Source organism: Acromyrmex echinatior, chromosome 3 (genome assembly GCF_024713525.1).
Source record: "Acromyrmex echinatior isolate Ae372 chromosome 3, ASM2471352v2, whole genome shotgun sequence".
Lineage (NCBI taxonomy): Eukaryota > Metazoa > Arthropoda > Insecta > Hymenoptera > Formicidae > Acromyrmex > Acromyrmex echinatior.
The window spans coordinates 23,024,173-23,040,225 of NC_141854.1; the positions used below are offsets into that span (position 1 = coordinate 23,024,173).

Below are 16,053 nucleotides of genomic sequence, written 5' to 3' on the forward strand. Positions count from 1 at the left end.
CAAAACAAGGGCAATGATTATTACAGCAAAAAGAGATGAACATAGCTTTCCATAGTTTCATAACAAGAAGGCGGAAACTATGCAAATCTCATATAATCGGCGCGAACACAAATAGATTGTAAAATACAAACACTATACATAGTTCAACGGATTGAGGAATGTAATCTTTAAAACCTAAACTATGACATGATATATGTAGATTGTGTTATTGCAGCGCTGCAATCGATAATATAATTGGATAAGATATTCTAAAGATAAAATCAGAACTGGGAAAACATGTAATTTTTTAAAACTATGTATTACAACGCACTTGTGTTTTTTTTAAGTAGATTTTAATTACTATATTTAAACACATCTGTTAAAAACCTAATAACTTTATAGCTATTATTTATCATTCGGTGTTTGACAGTAATTTCTTTTATTTATTAAATAACACATTTTTCCTGTTTTTCACTTATTAGTCATATTTAGATTTTTTTAATTATATTTTAATTATTGTATACGTATATATAGTTCAATATATTTCATATATTTTATAGTTTATAGATATATGATCCATATAAACTTTGTACTTCTCTCTCTCTCTCCCTTTCTCTTCTTTTCTTGTATATTTTTTAAAAATTTACATTAATTATTTTATATCAAAATCCTATTTTGTATTTTTTATTTATGTTTAGAAAGTGTATATAATACTAATAATATTAAACGAAAATGAAAATAGAAAAAAGGAAGTTCGACAAGAATTTCTCTAATTCTGTTTAAATTTTGCGCATAAGATCGAGATCCGTAGATCTCGATTTACCTGATCCATCGACACCTTCTCGCGCACGATCCAGGGATGCTGTTTAATCTGGCCTGCGTAATCTCGCGATACAAGCTTTCGATTGCACAGTGTTATTCACGTTATAGATAGTATCCCGGGAGGAAGTGTATATCTGGGAAGCTTTTTGCAGCGGCATGTATCATCTCGCGTGAGCCATTAGGTTTTCGCTCGTTGCGATATGATCTTGAACGACTCTATAGACCGCGAAAAGATCGGACTGCTAGTTTCATTCTATGTGTTATCTAAAGGGCGCGTGCGGCGCTCAACGCATTGGATTCCTTTGGATTTAGAAACATATGAGCATAAGTACTTCCTCATACTTCCATAAAGAATCGAATTTCTCAGAATTGGTCGAGGATGATCCGGAGATACGATTTACGCCTATCCGATTGATCTTTGAATACTGCTGCGAAATCAAATACCTGTCATAGGGCTTGGACATGATCTCGCAGCGTAACTAAAGCTTGAAAACATTTTTCATATTATATATATATAGATTTTCATATAAATATCTCGACCTGTGGCTATGCGTTTGTTGACGAAAATTAAAGAATAAAAAGCAACAATTCATGAATTATTCTATGTTTTATTTTATTTTTCTATGTTATATTTGTGTGCTAATTAATTATAAAGATATATTAAAATAATTAGAAGCATATGTCATACAAAAATAATAGGAGAGATATTCAAATATATTATAATAAATACATTATATATAAATTCGTATGTTTATATATATATAAACATAGGAATAGCAAACAAACAAAATGCGTAAAATTATGAAACGTCCTTTTTCGTAGCATAATTAATCTTCTATATTTTTATTATTTACCATATCAATTTATATTTATATTTTTTAATTATATTTATTGATACAAAAATATTTTCTATTGTTGTATAAGCTTTATACGTGCTACATTGTGTGCGTGCATACAATGTATGTGTATATAAATATGTAATTGTTATGTAACTAAACCGATCATTTATCGACCATTAGTTTCGCGAAAGATGTTTTTATTAATTTTACAAAATTTCCAAAAATATACTATGCTGTAAAAATTTCATGTTTCAAGGCAAATATGTGCTTCTAATCGACAAGAAATAAAAATTTAATTTGTTACTCGATCATCTTCTAAATTAGACTTTCGAAATCGTAGCTTGAAACTTCAGCGCAACGTTGCGATGGATATATGATTATATAAGTCAGTTTATTACACATCAAAAGATATAAATCGTAATTGCGTGCCTTTGTATCAAAGTGACCAATTTTTCAAGAAGGGAGAGACATTAGAAAAAATCAATATTAATTGTCATAATTAAATTTTGTACATAAATATCTTTTATAATTATTAATAAAACACATATGAACAATGTTATATTATTATGTTTGTAAATAATAGGTACTTAATACTAATAATAGGTAACTTAATGCATAACGTAAGATCACAAAAATTACATCAAGACTGCGTTTCGTTTCACGCATGATGCGTATGATATATCATTTTATCTTTCTTTAATATTCGGTAAACAACTAGGATAAAATAATATATTATGTGCACTATGCGTGAAATGGAACGCACTTCAAGTTACGAGAGCATATTTTATTTTTTAACAGAGGGACAATTCATAATTATGTCCTTAATTTAGATCAAATTTAGGACGCGTTGTAAAGTGGGAACAAAGAGTTAAAATTTAGGTCTATCTCTCCTAATTTGGAACGTGGCCACCTTATTTTACATATATTGTTACTAATGGTCAGAAAATATATTTCATAAAAAAAAAACCGCTATCATTGTGTGTTGCAAGAAAAAAATGGCACGTTTGCTTCGCAATTTTTAATAATTTTCCATATTATGACAAATGCATTGCTTTAGACGAAGGTTGAAAATACTAAGACTTAAAATTTTCAAAAAGTAAATTTTATATATTCTAAAATATGACAGCGCAAATTACAATAAATCGCGTAGGCAGTTAGACATAGTTATTTGTATATGTGCTCTGCGCGCATATGGCATAGATACTCATGAAGGCAAACACAAGAATAGGAAGGAAAGTCGAGAGTCGAAAACGTATATTTTAAATGTCGAATATGTATTTATCTTGTACTCGCTCTTAATCAGGTGTGCCGAATCGTTGCTGAACGACTCGCACTCTCTTACGCCTACAAAGTTGAAATGCCGTATAAACCATACACTGTCGCGGGATCATTGCCAAATAAACCGATACCAATCGTAACGTTGTTCCGCAAAAAAGGAGGTGAGGGAAGAGGAGAAATCGTTGATGTATGCATGTGAGCATGACGTGTGAATTCTGTATCGGTGATATCGGGCGTGTGTGATATTTTAAGTTGAACAATCCGCAAAAGCGGCAGCTCCCTTCACAAAGAACACGGCCGAAACCAAAGAACTTTCCTGCTGAGATCACCGTTGATAAGATTTTAGAAAGCGTCGCTATACACGACACGTGTACAATTAATAACCAATAAATCGGCCCCTTCACATGGCGAAATTGCGCGATGGGAGATTAGGCGCAAATTTCCAAGAAAAATATACAAGGTGTATGGTCACGATCGATGTGTTTAAGTTAATTTTAATGGCTGCTGCATACGTATCGACACAAAGTATCAAAATGTGAAAAAATGTTTTATAACGTTATTAAATATGACGACATCGAAATTGTATATTGTAAAATTAATGTTATATTGTCACGTTTACGAGTTACACACGTATGATGCATTTATTTTGTGTTTTGTCTGCGTTCGTCGAACTTAAAGTCAATGCTCGTCTTAATTCATTAGTAAAAGATTTGTTTTCGCCAGTGAAAGAAAATTTATTAAAGAGAAGTACTGTTAAATTTTATAATATTTTGTGTGTTGAGAACATGAATGTCATGACAGTTCAGTAAATCTAAACATTTGGAAAATCATTCGAGTTATTTTGACGAAATTTTAAACATATGTAAAAATTCAAAATAACCAGAGTGATTTTTGAATTTTTAGAAAAACCAAAATTTTTTTTTCATCAACTTCGACACTCAGTATATATCTTTGAAACTATGCCAATTCGGATATATGGTCATATAAAGTTTTTTTCATTTTGAATTTGTGTGAGGAATCAGCTCTTGAAATCTTTTGAAGTAGTTATATAGTATCTATTCTAAAAGATTTCTAAAATATTTTAAAAAAAAGAGATGAAGAAGGAAAATAAATTGACCAATTTTATCATTTATATATTGCAAGAGTTATGGAAAATTTCAAAAGATTATAAATTCCATTATAAATTTGTGGAAAAAATTACAAACCGGTCATTTTCACAACTTTGGCAGTTCTAATGTTAAGAAAGGATTATATTGACATACATATGTAACTGCAACCGACGTAACGGATAATAATTATTATTATATTTCTCTTCTTATATTATTGCATGAGAATTATTGTACGAGAATATAAAAGGTAAAAATGCACGCTGCGGAGGTGTAAACTCCCGCTATTCCTCTATGAAAGATGAGTTAAAGATACGAATTGAAAATTGCACGAAGTAATTGTATCGTGGATTTAAAAGATGTGTAAATTATTTCACGCACGCGGGACAAGCACTTGCGAGAAGTAACGTCAGGTAAGTAAAGGGAGAAAGAAATTAATGGCAAAATGCCCTCAAGAAAGAGCACACAATAATTACCGCTAACTTTGCATTAATATCAGTTAAAGTTTGACAGGGTACCCATTAACGTTGAATGTGCGTACGATTAAAAATACGCAACTGCCGTATCTGCATAGTCGCTATATAGTGAAAAGGTAATTGCTGCATATATTTACGCGCTTTGACCCATATTCGCGCAACATTGCGGTAACACGTAGAGAACCTTTTGCTGATGATAATACACGTAATACGTATAGATGACAAAATTTCATTCCCTTTGTTTAATTTCGAACGGAGTTTGCTCCAGCAGGACCGTACAAGTCTCGCAGTTCCGCGCAACACGCGGCGCTTTTAATCGAGAAATACTTCGGAGGAAGGAAGAGTATTTCGTATTTCCCGCGTGCCGAGAAAAAGCGGGGAGAAAAAGCGCACCTCGACTTCGATGACCGTGGCCATGTCGACATGGGGCGCGTAGCAGAACGTCAGCTTGTCGGCTGTCGGCGCCTCCGTGCGCGGCGGGAACATCCCCAGGATCTCCAGTTTGCCGGCTCCGTGAGTCAACGGCGATGCACGATCGGCACTCTCCGCGGAGAAATTCGCGCGTTTCGGGAACCACCTCAACTCGGATCCTTCTTCGTCATCGTACACATGACACAACGCAAGCGGAATCCCGTCCGGTCGTGCTACACCCGCTTCCTCGTCGGCCGTCGCATCCGCGCGCGCGATAATACACTGCACACCACGTCGGGACGGGCACATCAAGTCACACTGATGACGGAGAGCACCACCGTCTTCGCTCGCAAGATTACGAGGCGTATATTTTCGGGACGAGAGACCGCGGGAAGTCGAGATAAAGGATTAGAAAGGAGTTGTTCGAAACAGTTTTTTTTATGCATGAGATCTCCAAAACATTTGAAGTAAATCCTAATAAAATTTTAGTAGAAAGTAGAGAGGCGGGGGAGAGAGAAAAGCATCATTTATAAATTAAAAAAAAAACGTGAGAAAACAGAAATGGAAATGTACACTATGAACGAACGATGTCGCATGACACCTCATTCATCGATCACCATTGCTGTTTATAGTTTCACGCAATACGTGATAGTTTCGCGGCCAACGTCATTTTTTTATATCTTCCAGACACATAGTATCACACTTAAATTCATTTCAATTGTGATCGTATTAACCGATCTGTCCTCATATTTCTCGTAGACAAATAAAAATGACGGATCGATCAATCGGAGTCTCGACCTAGGGATTGCAACCTGGTCTTCGAAATATGCTATTCGAAAATTATTTCGCGTTTTCCATCCCAGAATGGAATGGCCGGGTAATTCAGAAATTAGGAGAAACGACGAAGAGAAATTAGGAGGGAACTTGAAAGGGATAACCGGTACGATGTCCGATGCGTTCGCACCGATCCTTCGACGAGACCGGTACGAAACAGCTGATCGTGGCCTCCGTGTCGCGGTCGACCGACTGAGCGACGAGGACGTCGGCGAGATGTACGAAAGTAAAGCCTAAGAGGCCGTGTGGCCTCGTCGCGGACGAAACGGGAGGTGCTACGGTGCGCTCTTACCGAGAGCTACTACTACTACTACCACCGCGATACACCACCTTAGTATTCTGCCCTACCATCCGGCCGGGTGTCCCGGCAAACGCCGGCGAAGGAGCGACGGAGCAAGACAGAAGGAGGTACGCACAGGGAGGAGAAAAGGTGCGCCGTGGTGGATGGAGCGGGAGAGAGAGATCTCTCGTTTGTGCACGCTTGCTGACGACGACCGAAATTTCGCCCCGGGGTACGCGCCACCACGTGGCACCTAGACCTAGCACCGGCGACCCCCCACCAGCCGATGGACGATGGGACGTCCCACGATCGAGCGAATAGGAGTAATGGAGCGGTACTCTACGACGTTCGCCGACCCTCGCCGAACCGGCGAACGCGCGGCCTCGCGTCCAGCTTTGTGCTCGTTGTTGTACGTACTTCTCGTAGGGATGCCTAAAAGTGACCCGGTCAATAATACTGCCAGTATTAACAAATATTGACAATATTACTGACCGTATGTGGTTGGTATATTGATGGATTAACGTAGGATATTGACCTGAATTTTGATTTTCGAGCATTAATATCGCTTTATTAGAATTTGTGTCACAGTATGTCATAATAACAGTATGTCGTAAAACAAAAATGAAATGTATATCAATAATACTAACTCGTGCAAGGTTGTAAAAATATTATAAATATTGATACTGTCAGTATTACTGATTAGTATTATTGACCGTGTAGGGTCACCTTTAGAGATCAACAGGGATGCTGTGCCCTCTTATACTGAGAGCATAGTGAATGATGATGAAATATAACAAAAAATGTTTACAACAGAATTAATTCAAACTTATAATACATTTTTAATGACTTTAATGACAGACTACTGGGAAATGTGCGGCTAAAGTTGAATTTAAAAAATATTTAACTGTAAGTATATATTTCTGATAATAAAGCTTGAAATGAAATTTTTGTTAAAAGTCCACTTGACATTAATTAAAAAGTGATATCTTATTGTTTGTTTTCTACATTTGACAATTTGATTTCTGAGACATTTTAACCTTCGTCCAGATATAATGATATATTTGAATCTATAAAAAAATGCGATATATAATTATTAAGATACAGAGTAAAATGTGCATCTAATTCGCAGTTCTCACTATATATAATATCTGTAAAGTGTAAAGAATAAAGTGGTGAGATTTCAGGTAACTGGTTTGCACAGACCCGCCGCTGCAGGAAATTAAAAGTGCCAAGATTCTCAAACCTCAGTTCTCAAACCTGTCGAGGTTTGAGATTCCTGTCGCTCGCTATGTATATCGAGATTAGCATGACTCTCGTTTGCTCAATTTCTGCATGTGAATACGTCGCCGCATTATTTCTCGTGATGGATCATTAAGACATCATTCCAAGTGGCGGACGTCCACTATAACCAGGTGGTACGTTACGCAATATTGCAACAAGAAAATAAAACCCACTTTGGGCAACCTATAATTCGTATCAAAATTCACGTCAGAATCCGATTTATAATTTTAAATACCATGTAATACGGAAAGTATTTAAGCAATCAAAAAGTATATGAAATATACACCAAAATACATATCTAAATATACGGTATAAAATCGTGAATGATATTCTATCCTGAAGATTGATACGAATTATAGATCGTTTAAGGTGGAGTTGATACATTAATATTGCAGTGGACGTAAACCATACGTCATTTTTTTTTACTTTGTTAAGCACAGAGAATTCTTGCCTAAGAATTCAAAAGGCGGTAAACGCAATTAAAAAGCAAAAGTTATATATGACGCGATGTTGCGAACATTACATAAGGTTGTCTCCTGAATCGCGGTATTTTACATGCGTAAAAATACTTTTTTTTTTCTCACCGATTATAATTTCACTAATACATTTGTTTATTAAATCACCTAGTGCCAACAATATTAACGACATGTCGTGCGAGATAAGAAACGCAAATCTTATCCGCGCGATCGTTGCTGCCCATTATCATGTAAACGTCACATTTATTAACGCGTAGCGAGAGGTGGAATTGGAACGAGCGCTGCCAATGCCGCTGTTTATTAGATTCAAGATTAATGTTCGCAGTCGAACGAATTATTTAAATTGATAGTTCGTGCGAATGAACGAACGCAAAAATGTCCCGTTGTCGCTCATTCACGTCTGCATGGCGAGCGAAGAAAAGACTGTGTGAGAGAGCGAGAGAGAGAGAGAGAGAGAGAAAAAAGAGAAAAATAAAACGGGATAAAGAGTGAGAAGAGAGGTACTCTCAGTAGGAGTCGCTATTAATTTGCAAGGTGAAAACGGCCGTCAACGTTAGGGTATGACGTTGCTCGCCGGGTCGTCGACACACTGGGCGTAATTTATGCCAGCGTAAATTTTGCAGTGTAATTACGGGGCGATGCGCCATTCATACGATGTTATACGCCGAAGTTAAACGTCCAAGCGTCGCGTTCTTTCTACGCGAAACCCGGATGCTCCTCGCGATAAACCGAGAAGAGAATCATCTTCTGCAGCATCGATGCGCAACCAAAGGGTATTTGTAGCAGAATTTGTAATCCTCGACATGTAATCACACTTCAAGTAGGCGCGGAACCCGGGTATGTACGAATACAAAAATATTTTTCGTGTTTACGTCCCGACAAATTCTCTCAAGACTAAATTTATACTCGCAAAGCATGATGAATGATCATCGTTATTTATATCTGCGAAGCCGCGGATAATCGAGATCGGTATGTAATTTCGATGATGTAGTTTCTTATCGATGCGATAGGAAAGAAATGCATCCTGTATTAATTACGACACGTTCATACGTTGCATTGAAATCTCTTCCCCCTTCCTTCTTCCGTCTCTCCCCCACCCAGTCTTATTTTTTCATAATTGAAAGATAGAAACTCGATACTTCTATCGGTAGTTAATCACCGAGCGATCGCTGATGGGTATTCGATTTGACGTACGGACGCTCTCGATTAATCACGCCTTTCCTTTCGGCGGCTAAAAAGTCATGAATATAAATCAGTAACGAAAAGAAATGCTCTTCGCGCGCGATCGAACGGCGAAACTACGTTGTAATATCGATAGACGGAGTCGAGCAGTGTTGTCGTTTGATACAAAAATGTCTTCCTGGAGCACTTGGAACCAGTTTGTCCGACGAGTTTCCGTAAGAAATTCTTTTTTTTCCTTCATTTTATTCCGACCCGTAAACTCTGGATAAGCAGACGGATCAATAAATCAATCCAATTGGACAGGGTGTTTCTGGGAATCTTTATAGGAATACATAATTCGGTACTAATTATATTTGTTTGGTTCGAGCAATCGTAACCAGTTCACCTGGCGTGTTTCTACAAAAACAGTAGCTGAAATAATTGTCTTATTACGTGTCATTAATGACGGCTTAAATTACAAATAATTTTTTGCGGTCTCGTTGCGACATAATGATATAGAATTAGAATAGATCAATAATTATAAAAGTGATCTATTCTAAATTTATATATTCGTGCAAAATTAATCGTACAAAATTTAAATTGCCTTTTAATTAAAAAATAAAAGATTGGGAATGCAAAACTGCCTTGACGTATCGTGTTACTTTATATCGATATTGCTTATGTTCTACCGTTTATTATAAATTTATAGGCCACCGTGCGCGCTTGTCGTATGCATCGATTTTTCATCCTAGTTTCGCTGATAACGATCGCAGAGTTTATCCCGCTCTATCATCAACTTTCGATAATCGCTTTCGCTCGAGGCCTTTCTCGAGGAAATTTCTAGATGGGTGTGTTCACGTATGTTTCTAATCGTACACCCTCCAAACGACAAAAGATTTCCATAGAGAAATTTATGTCCTTCTGCAATTTTTACACCTTCACCCAAACTTTCCTTCCTCATCAGAAATTAATAGCGCGTATCTATTAATCGGGGATCCGATACGCGGCGATAATTCCAAGCACATTTCGTATTAATAGGAATTTATTGTGCGAACAAAACGATATCGTATTCGATCGTTACGTGATAGAGAGACTGTAAGGTGTTTTCTGCGTGCATATTTTTATTGCTCTCATAGGTAAAAATATTTCACGTGAGATTTTCCGCAAAGATACAAATTCCAGGAGGAATACCTTGATTAATTAGTGTCGGTAAATGAAATCGCACATTGTCGCGCCAAAACTTGGATCGAGGAGAAACGGGTCAGAACTTCGATGATGATCGGCGAGATGACCGCGAGAGTATACACATTCGCGCGTGCAGGTATGAAAGACACGCGAGAGAGAAAGAAAAGGGGCAGAGAGAGAAGATGAAGAGGGAAAGGGAGAGAGAAAAAAAGAGAAAGAGAGAGAGAGAGAGAGAGAGGATGATTATGGTAGGAGAGGGAAGTCGCTAAACGGCATTCCAAGCGGACCATCCAACGCCACCCAACGGTAACCAACGCATGACGCCCTTATCTTACGCGCTTTTCCTCGCCTCTACCTCAGTTAACGGATCGTCTACGAATGACGAGGATGGTGGAAGCTACCGAGCCGCCAAACTGTCGCTCGTTCAGCATCCTGACTTTATGGCGGATATAAATGAGTAACACCTCGTGGATTTTATATCCCTTAAACGCACGAAATCTTTTCCGCGTAAATTTTTTCTGACACAAAGTCGAGATTATTCTAGCATCTGACGTTAGATAAAGAATTTTAGATCTTCCGTTGAAAAACATAATGTCAAAAGGCTACGAAAATTTTAACGTTAAAGGTGTTCAGTTATACATTCGACAGTTAATAGAATATTTAATTGAGTCGAATTAATTGGGAAAAACAATTTATTTTATATATTAATTATTCTAATCAGGACCTCATTAAAATGAGGGAGAATTCGCCGGGAGAATCTCCTTGCATCCAAAGGTTTTTTTTTATTATTTCGGAAAGAAAAATTTTCCTTGATTATTACTTCTTTTCTAGCTTCTCTAAATTTCCTGTGTGCTTTTGCTTATTAAAATGGCATTTCGAGCATACTCGAAATTACACTCCGCGACTTACAGGCACGCCCGTTCGCAAAGTTACGCACGTGCACGTGAGCTTCGATCAGTCTTTTCAGGGCATTCTACAATGATATTCACCGTTAATTCGATGACGACGTTAATGGACAACGTCGAACGCGCGCGCGCGCACGTATATGAATGTGTGTCCGTTTTTTCGTAGCATGGATATACACACTCGTGTATTAAACTCGCGTGTATATGGCAGGAGGCAGAGGCACAGTCCGGTCCAGAGGGTTCAAGCTAACGGGACTAAAGTCGATTGTGATTACACTTGTGTGAGTGCCCACACGATGCGCACAGAGACTCGCGTCTACACACGAGACACAAGTGAATCATGAGCGAGCCTGCGAGTCTCGTCAATTCTAAAAAAAAAAAAAAAAATGCTTGTTCAGAAATTCTTAATATATCTACGGTACGTGATGTACTTACGATGATATTCTATTAAAAATGTGACAAAATATCAAACATATCTGTAATTAGATATGTATTACCATTAATAGAGAAATAATGATGTTAAAAATAATGACGGTGGAAAAGTAAATTAAAAATAATGTTATTAAGTAAATGTAATTAAACAATTTCCTAATAAAATATTATATATAAGCAACTACATTTGTTAATGAAATATTATTCAGTATTATTATTAGTTTTAATTTTCGTAATGACTTTCATAATTTTTCGGGATTGCGAATCTTTTGTGTAATATTTCATACGACGTGCAAACGTAATTACACCTTTCTATGACACGCGCGTCAACGTTATCGAGATGCGATGACCGAGATACGTGAAAATGCAAATTTCCCGATGGCACTTAACAATTGACACGTGTAAGCGTGATATTGTAACACATTTCTTAATAACTGTTGCGTCATAATGGTCGCTAGAACTGAGAGAAATGATTTTGTTAGAGGAACAAATCAAGGGAAAGCAAATGTGATATTTGTTAAAAAAAAACGATTTGTTACGATTGCAAATTAATTCGTTAATGTAACAAATAATTAATAGTATCGCTAGCAAATAAGAGGCTCATATATATATGAAAATAAATTGTAAAAAATTGACCAATTCTAATCAAGTATTCTTCCTATATTTGACTTAGCTTAGTCGGCTTCCTACGACTTAAAAACTCTATGATCATCTACAAATTCTATGTAAACGAGCCTAAAGTCTATTAAAAAAATAAGTTAGATTCTATATATAATATTTTGCTTCTGTTACTAATAATTAGTTGATACAACAGATTAGCAGCAATCACAACAACAAATAATTGACACATATTTATTGATCATCAGTTAAAGGTACTGATAGCTTGTTAAATTAATAAAATCCTTTCTCTCAAATCACATAGGATTGTGGTGAGACCAGGCATTAGTTCGCAATCCACCGATCTCAAAATGACATAAAACCATTTGTAATTTTCTAGGAGATAAAAATTTCGAAAAAATCAAATCTCTGATACAAAACACACATATAAAGTAATATTAATTTTTCGTTATTATCGCTTTTGAAATATAAAGTAACTTTTAGGTACCATCTCTTTTTTAATTTCACGTGGAAAGGATAAGTGCTGAAGTATCCAAAAATTCAATTAGACTACAAATCTTAAAATAATTTTATTAGACCAAAATTATTACAATATAGAAATCTTAAGTATGACGCAAAAAGTTTTGATATTATAGTAATTAGTTTGAGCATCTTACATAATTATTTTGATGTTCAACAAAATGATTTTCATATCTGTATCTAGCTAAACTTTAGATTCAGCAAAATCATCCTTTCTATGTAATCTTAATAACATTTCGAAATGAGGCACACATTATATATGTATTGCGATTAATATCGATAATTTAAGTAAAGTCATTGCCTCTGCCTCGCCGTTTTATATTATATAAAAAAAAAAGACATCGATGTTAATATACCGCTATGAGTATTGGCAAAAACAAGACCGCTGTTACAATTAGCCAGACTGTCGGACGAGCGTGGTCCAGTTCCTTCAGTCGGTTTTATCCGTCAATCTGGTATTGATTCGTAGCTCGTAGACAAGTTTTTCGACTGCGTGGTTGGTTTTGTCGATTTCATTGGTTATTCCTCAGCGATTTCTCAACCGTTAATTAGATCGTGTTATGTTAATGTACACTTGTTCGATCGCGTAGCGCGAGAATAGTGCGAGAAAAGAACGAGAAAGAAAGAGAAAGTGCAGCAATCATTTAATCTTCACGACGATCATCGTTGGCGTAATAATCAATGTTGGTTATTTTAAATAATCGGTAACACTCAATCACTATATCGATGTTCGATGACAAGATAATTTTGAACGTTCTTAATCCTCGATTAAATTGACTTGATTATATTATCGTTCCTGTATATTCTGATTTCTTCCTGGCTTTTTAATATTAATGCATAAGAAATTGCATATGTATAATAGATATTTACCTTACATGCAAAATGCAATTATGTTCTTTAAATCTTTTAATATAATTTATTATTATGTTTTAAGAAAGATATTTCACGGATAAGAATTTACATATGCAGATCTATAAACAGAAGAAAAAAAAATCTTTCAATAAATCTATGAATCAATACCACGTTTCTTGGATCATTTTCGCTTTGTAATTAAAAATGTCGTGTACAATACATAAACAATATGTTTAACAAATCTCATATGTACGTATATTTTTTACAGAAATCTAATACTGAAAGACAATAATTAATTACTTATTTTAAATATTAAAAGTACTGAAAGTACTGAACAACAAGTAATTAATTATTGTCTATTCGTAATAAATTAGTCAGTAATAAACTGGCCAGTATTAGATTTCTGTAAGGGACTTGGCTATAATCTTATAGCCAGGTCCCTTAGCAAAATATTATAACAAGAGCCAAACAAGTAAAGACACATAGTTTAACTGGCATCAATTAAATCAAGTTATGTTAATATCCATACATAGTACAACCATCCATATCGTAGAATGGAATCTTGTAGGCAGTCGACTACCATAATCCGGGACGGCTGTTTGGAATGAAAGACGAAACGAGAGAGTGAGAGTGAGATAGGGAAAAGAAAAGAAAGAGAAGTGGCAGGTGTATTATAGTCTGTGGATTTATGTGCAACGAGATAACATTGTTATGAGGATTAGCGATTCGTTTTTGAATTGAATCTCTACTGGATACAATTTGAACAATCCGGTACTTTATCGCCGCCAATAGGTAGCTTGGATATATTTTGATAAAGTTAATAAACATAAGCAAAATGTAATATATATACATATATATTAGCCAAGTCTGCTAAATATTTGCGTAAAATTATTATCTTACAGTTGCTTTTATGAACGATAATAATGCATTTTCAAGCTAAATAAGACAAAACGAGCAAAATTGGAAAATTTAAGACCGTTATTAAAATACCGAACTAATCAGAATTTCCTGATCAAAACTTAACATAAATTTACTTCGAAGAAATTATTTAAGAATAATTTACTAAAAGATAATATCTGCTAATTTACATAAAAGACATAACATGTGTTTTGAATGTTCTGTAATCTTGATTTATAGTGTAATAATCTTGATTAATATCGGAACAAAAAATTGCAGACTTTGATTATACGTGCTGTTCGTTCATTCGTTCATGAGATGATGTTATAATAATCAAGTACGTCTCTAAAACGATAGAAAGCCTCATCTAAACTTTTTCAAGTTACTTTCGTAGGTGTCGATCTTCGAGAGAGCTATCAGCGATCAGACTGCGAGGGAACACCACTCACTATCAAGATGAATATCGAAGGAGGAGCGGGACGGGCGAAAGTTCATGGCTCGTGCTTTTTCTTTTAATCGTGATAACGTTCGCGGAATACCGTTGCAAAATGCCAGCGGGGTCCAGCAAAGCAAGCGCCTCGTATTAAAACACGCGCGAGATTAATCGCGTCCGACGTTAAATTAATTCATCTGTGCTATTTATTAATTTTCTGAATATTATCGCATAGACGATTAATTAAGTCGCGACGTGCTTCTCCATGCATTCTGGAGGTTTCTCTGTTATATTGATAGCTGTGATTGATGCATTATTAATAACATGCGTTCACTTCCGCGATCAGCACATCAAGCAAATGAGTTAACATACTCAAGAAATGTGTATACATTATATATTAGGAGGAAAGAACAAGTGGAAAACAAGATTACGTTGCAAACATCGGATTGAAGGACGTGCGGGTCGCAGGAACTGGATGCTAACAAAGTATGCTAATAAAGCCGATCACGTTCCAGAGTATAATATCATATCGCTCGCATCTCTCTGGCTTGTATCTGCAATTCAGTGTTTTACCATGGCGCGATCGACGGGAGAGTGCATCGGAATGTGCAAATATATAGCACCTATAATTTGCGGACGGGACCGTGTCTTGGATGTAATCGTTAACATATTTCAAACCGATAATGTTATAGAACTTCTTTCGTACTCTCGTTCCCGTTACTTTATCACGACACATCCGTTCCAGTAAATACGTGAAATCAGAGGAGACCGTTATTATAAAGACAAATGAAACGATGTCCCGAAAAATAACATCCTATTCGCATCCTCTTCGTCGAAGACGACAATAATCGAAATTGCGCTCGATTCCTCAGGATCTCATGTTGGTGTAAATGTCGAATCACACTGATAATTGAATCATTCCGAATGCATTTTGTATGCAACGCAGAAATATTTTTTAAACTTGCTTTACATAATTCGATACTACGTGTATCCAGATTTTGAAGATGTCAATCAAAATTGAGTCGAAATATGTAGCATAGTTCTTAGTTTATATCAATTTATTTTATTATATTTAATTTTTTTGCACACTTATTTCCGATTTTTGCGCTCTTATGCTCTCTTTTATTATGCAAATTTTCATTTATGTTTTTATTAATAAAGAATTTTTTTTATGGCATCTTATTCTTCTTTTAAATTTTATGATTTAATTTTTTCAAGCCTTTCTATTTTATATATTGTAATAATTTATGTGTCGCATTAATTAATCAA

General features: G+C 35.7%; 1 protein-coding gene across 6 annotated transcripts in view; it reads right to left on the bottom strand.

The window, feature by feature from the left end:
* TfAP-2 (transcription factor AP-2) overlaps positions 1 to 16,053 on the bottom strand; it is a 235,370-nt gene that overhangs the window by 63,633 nt on the left and 155,684 nt on the right. The window contains exon 1 of one of the 6 annotated variants that reach the window (XM_011051568.2): positions 4,894 to 14,317. The exons of 4 other annotated variants lie outside the window; for them this stretch is intronic. In XM_011051568.2, coding sequence (XP_011049870.1) covers positions 4,894 to 5,220 — 327 coding nt within the window. In that variant the 5' untranslated portion in view covers positions 5,221 to 14,317. Of the gene's footprint in view, positions 1 to 4,893; positions 14,318 to 16,053 lie in introns of those variants that run through there. One more of the 6 variants, XM_011051567.2, reaches the window with a different exon arrangement.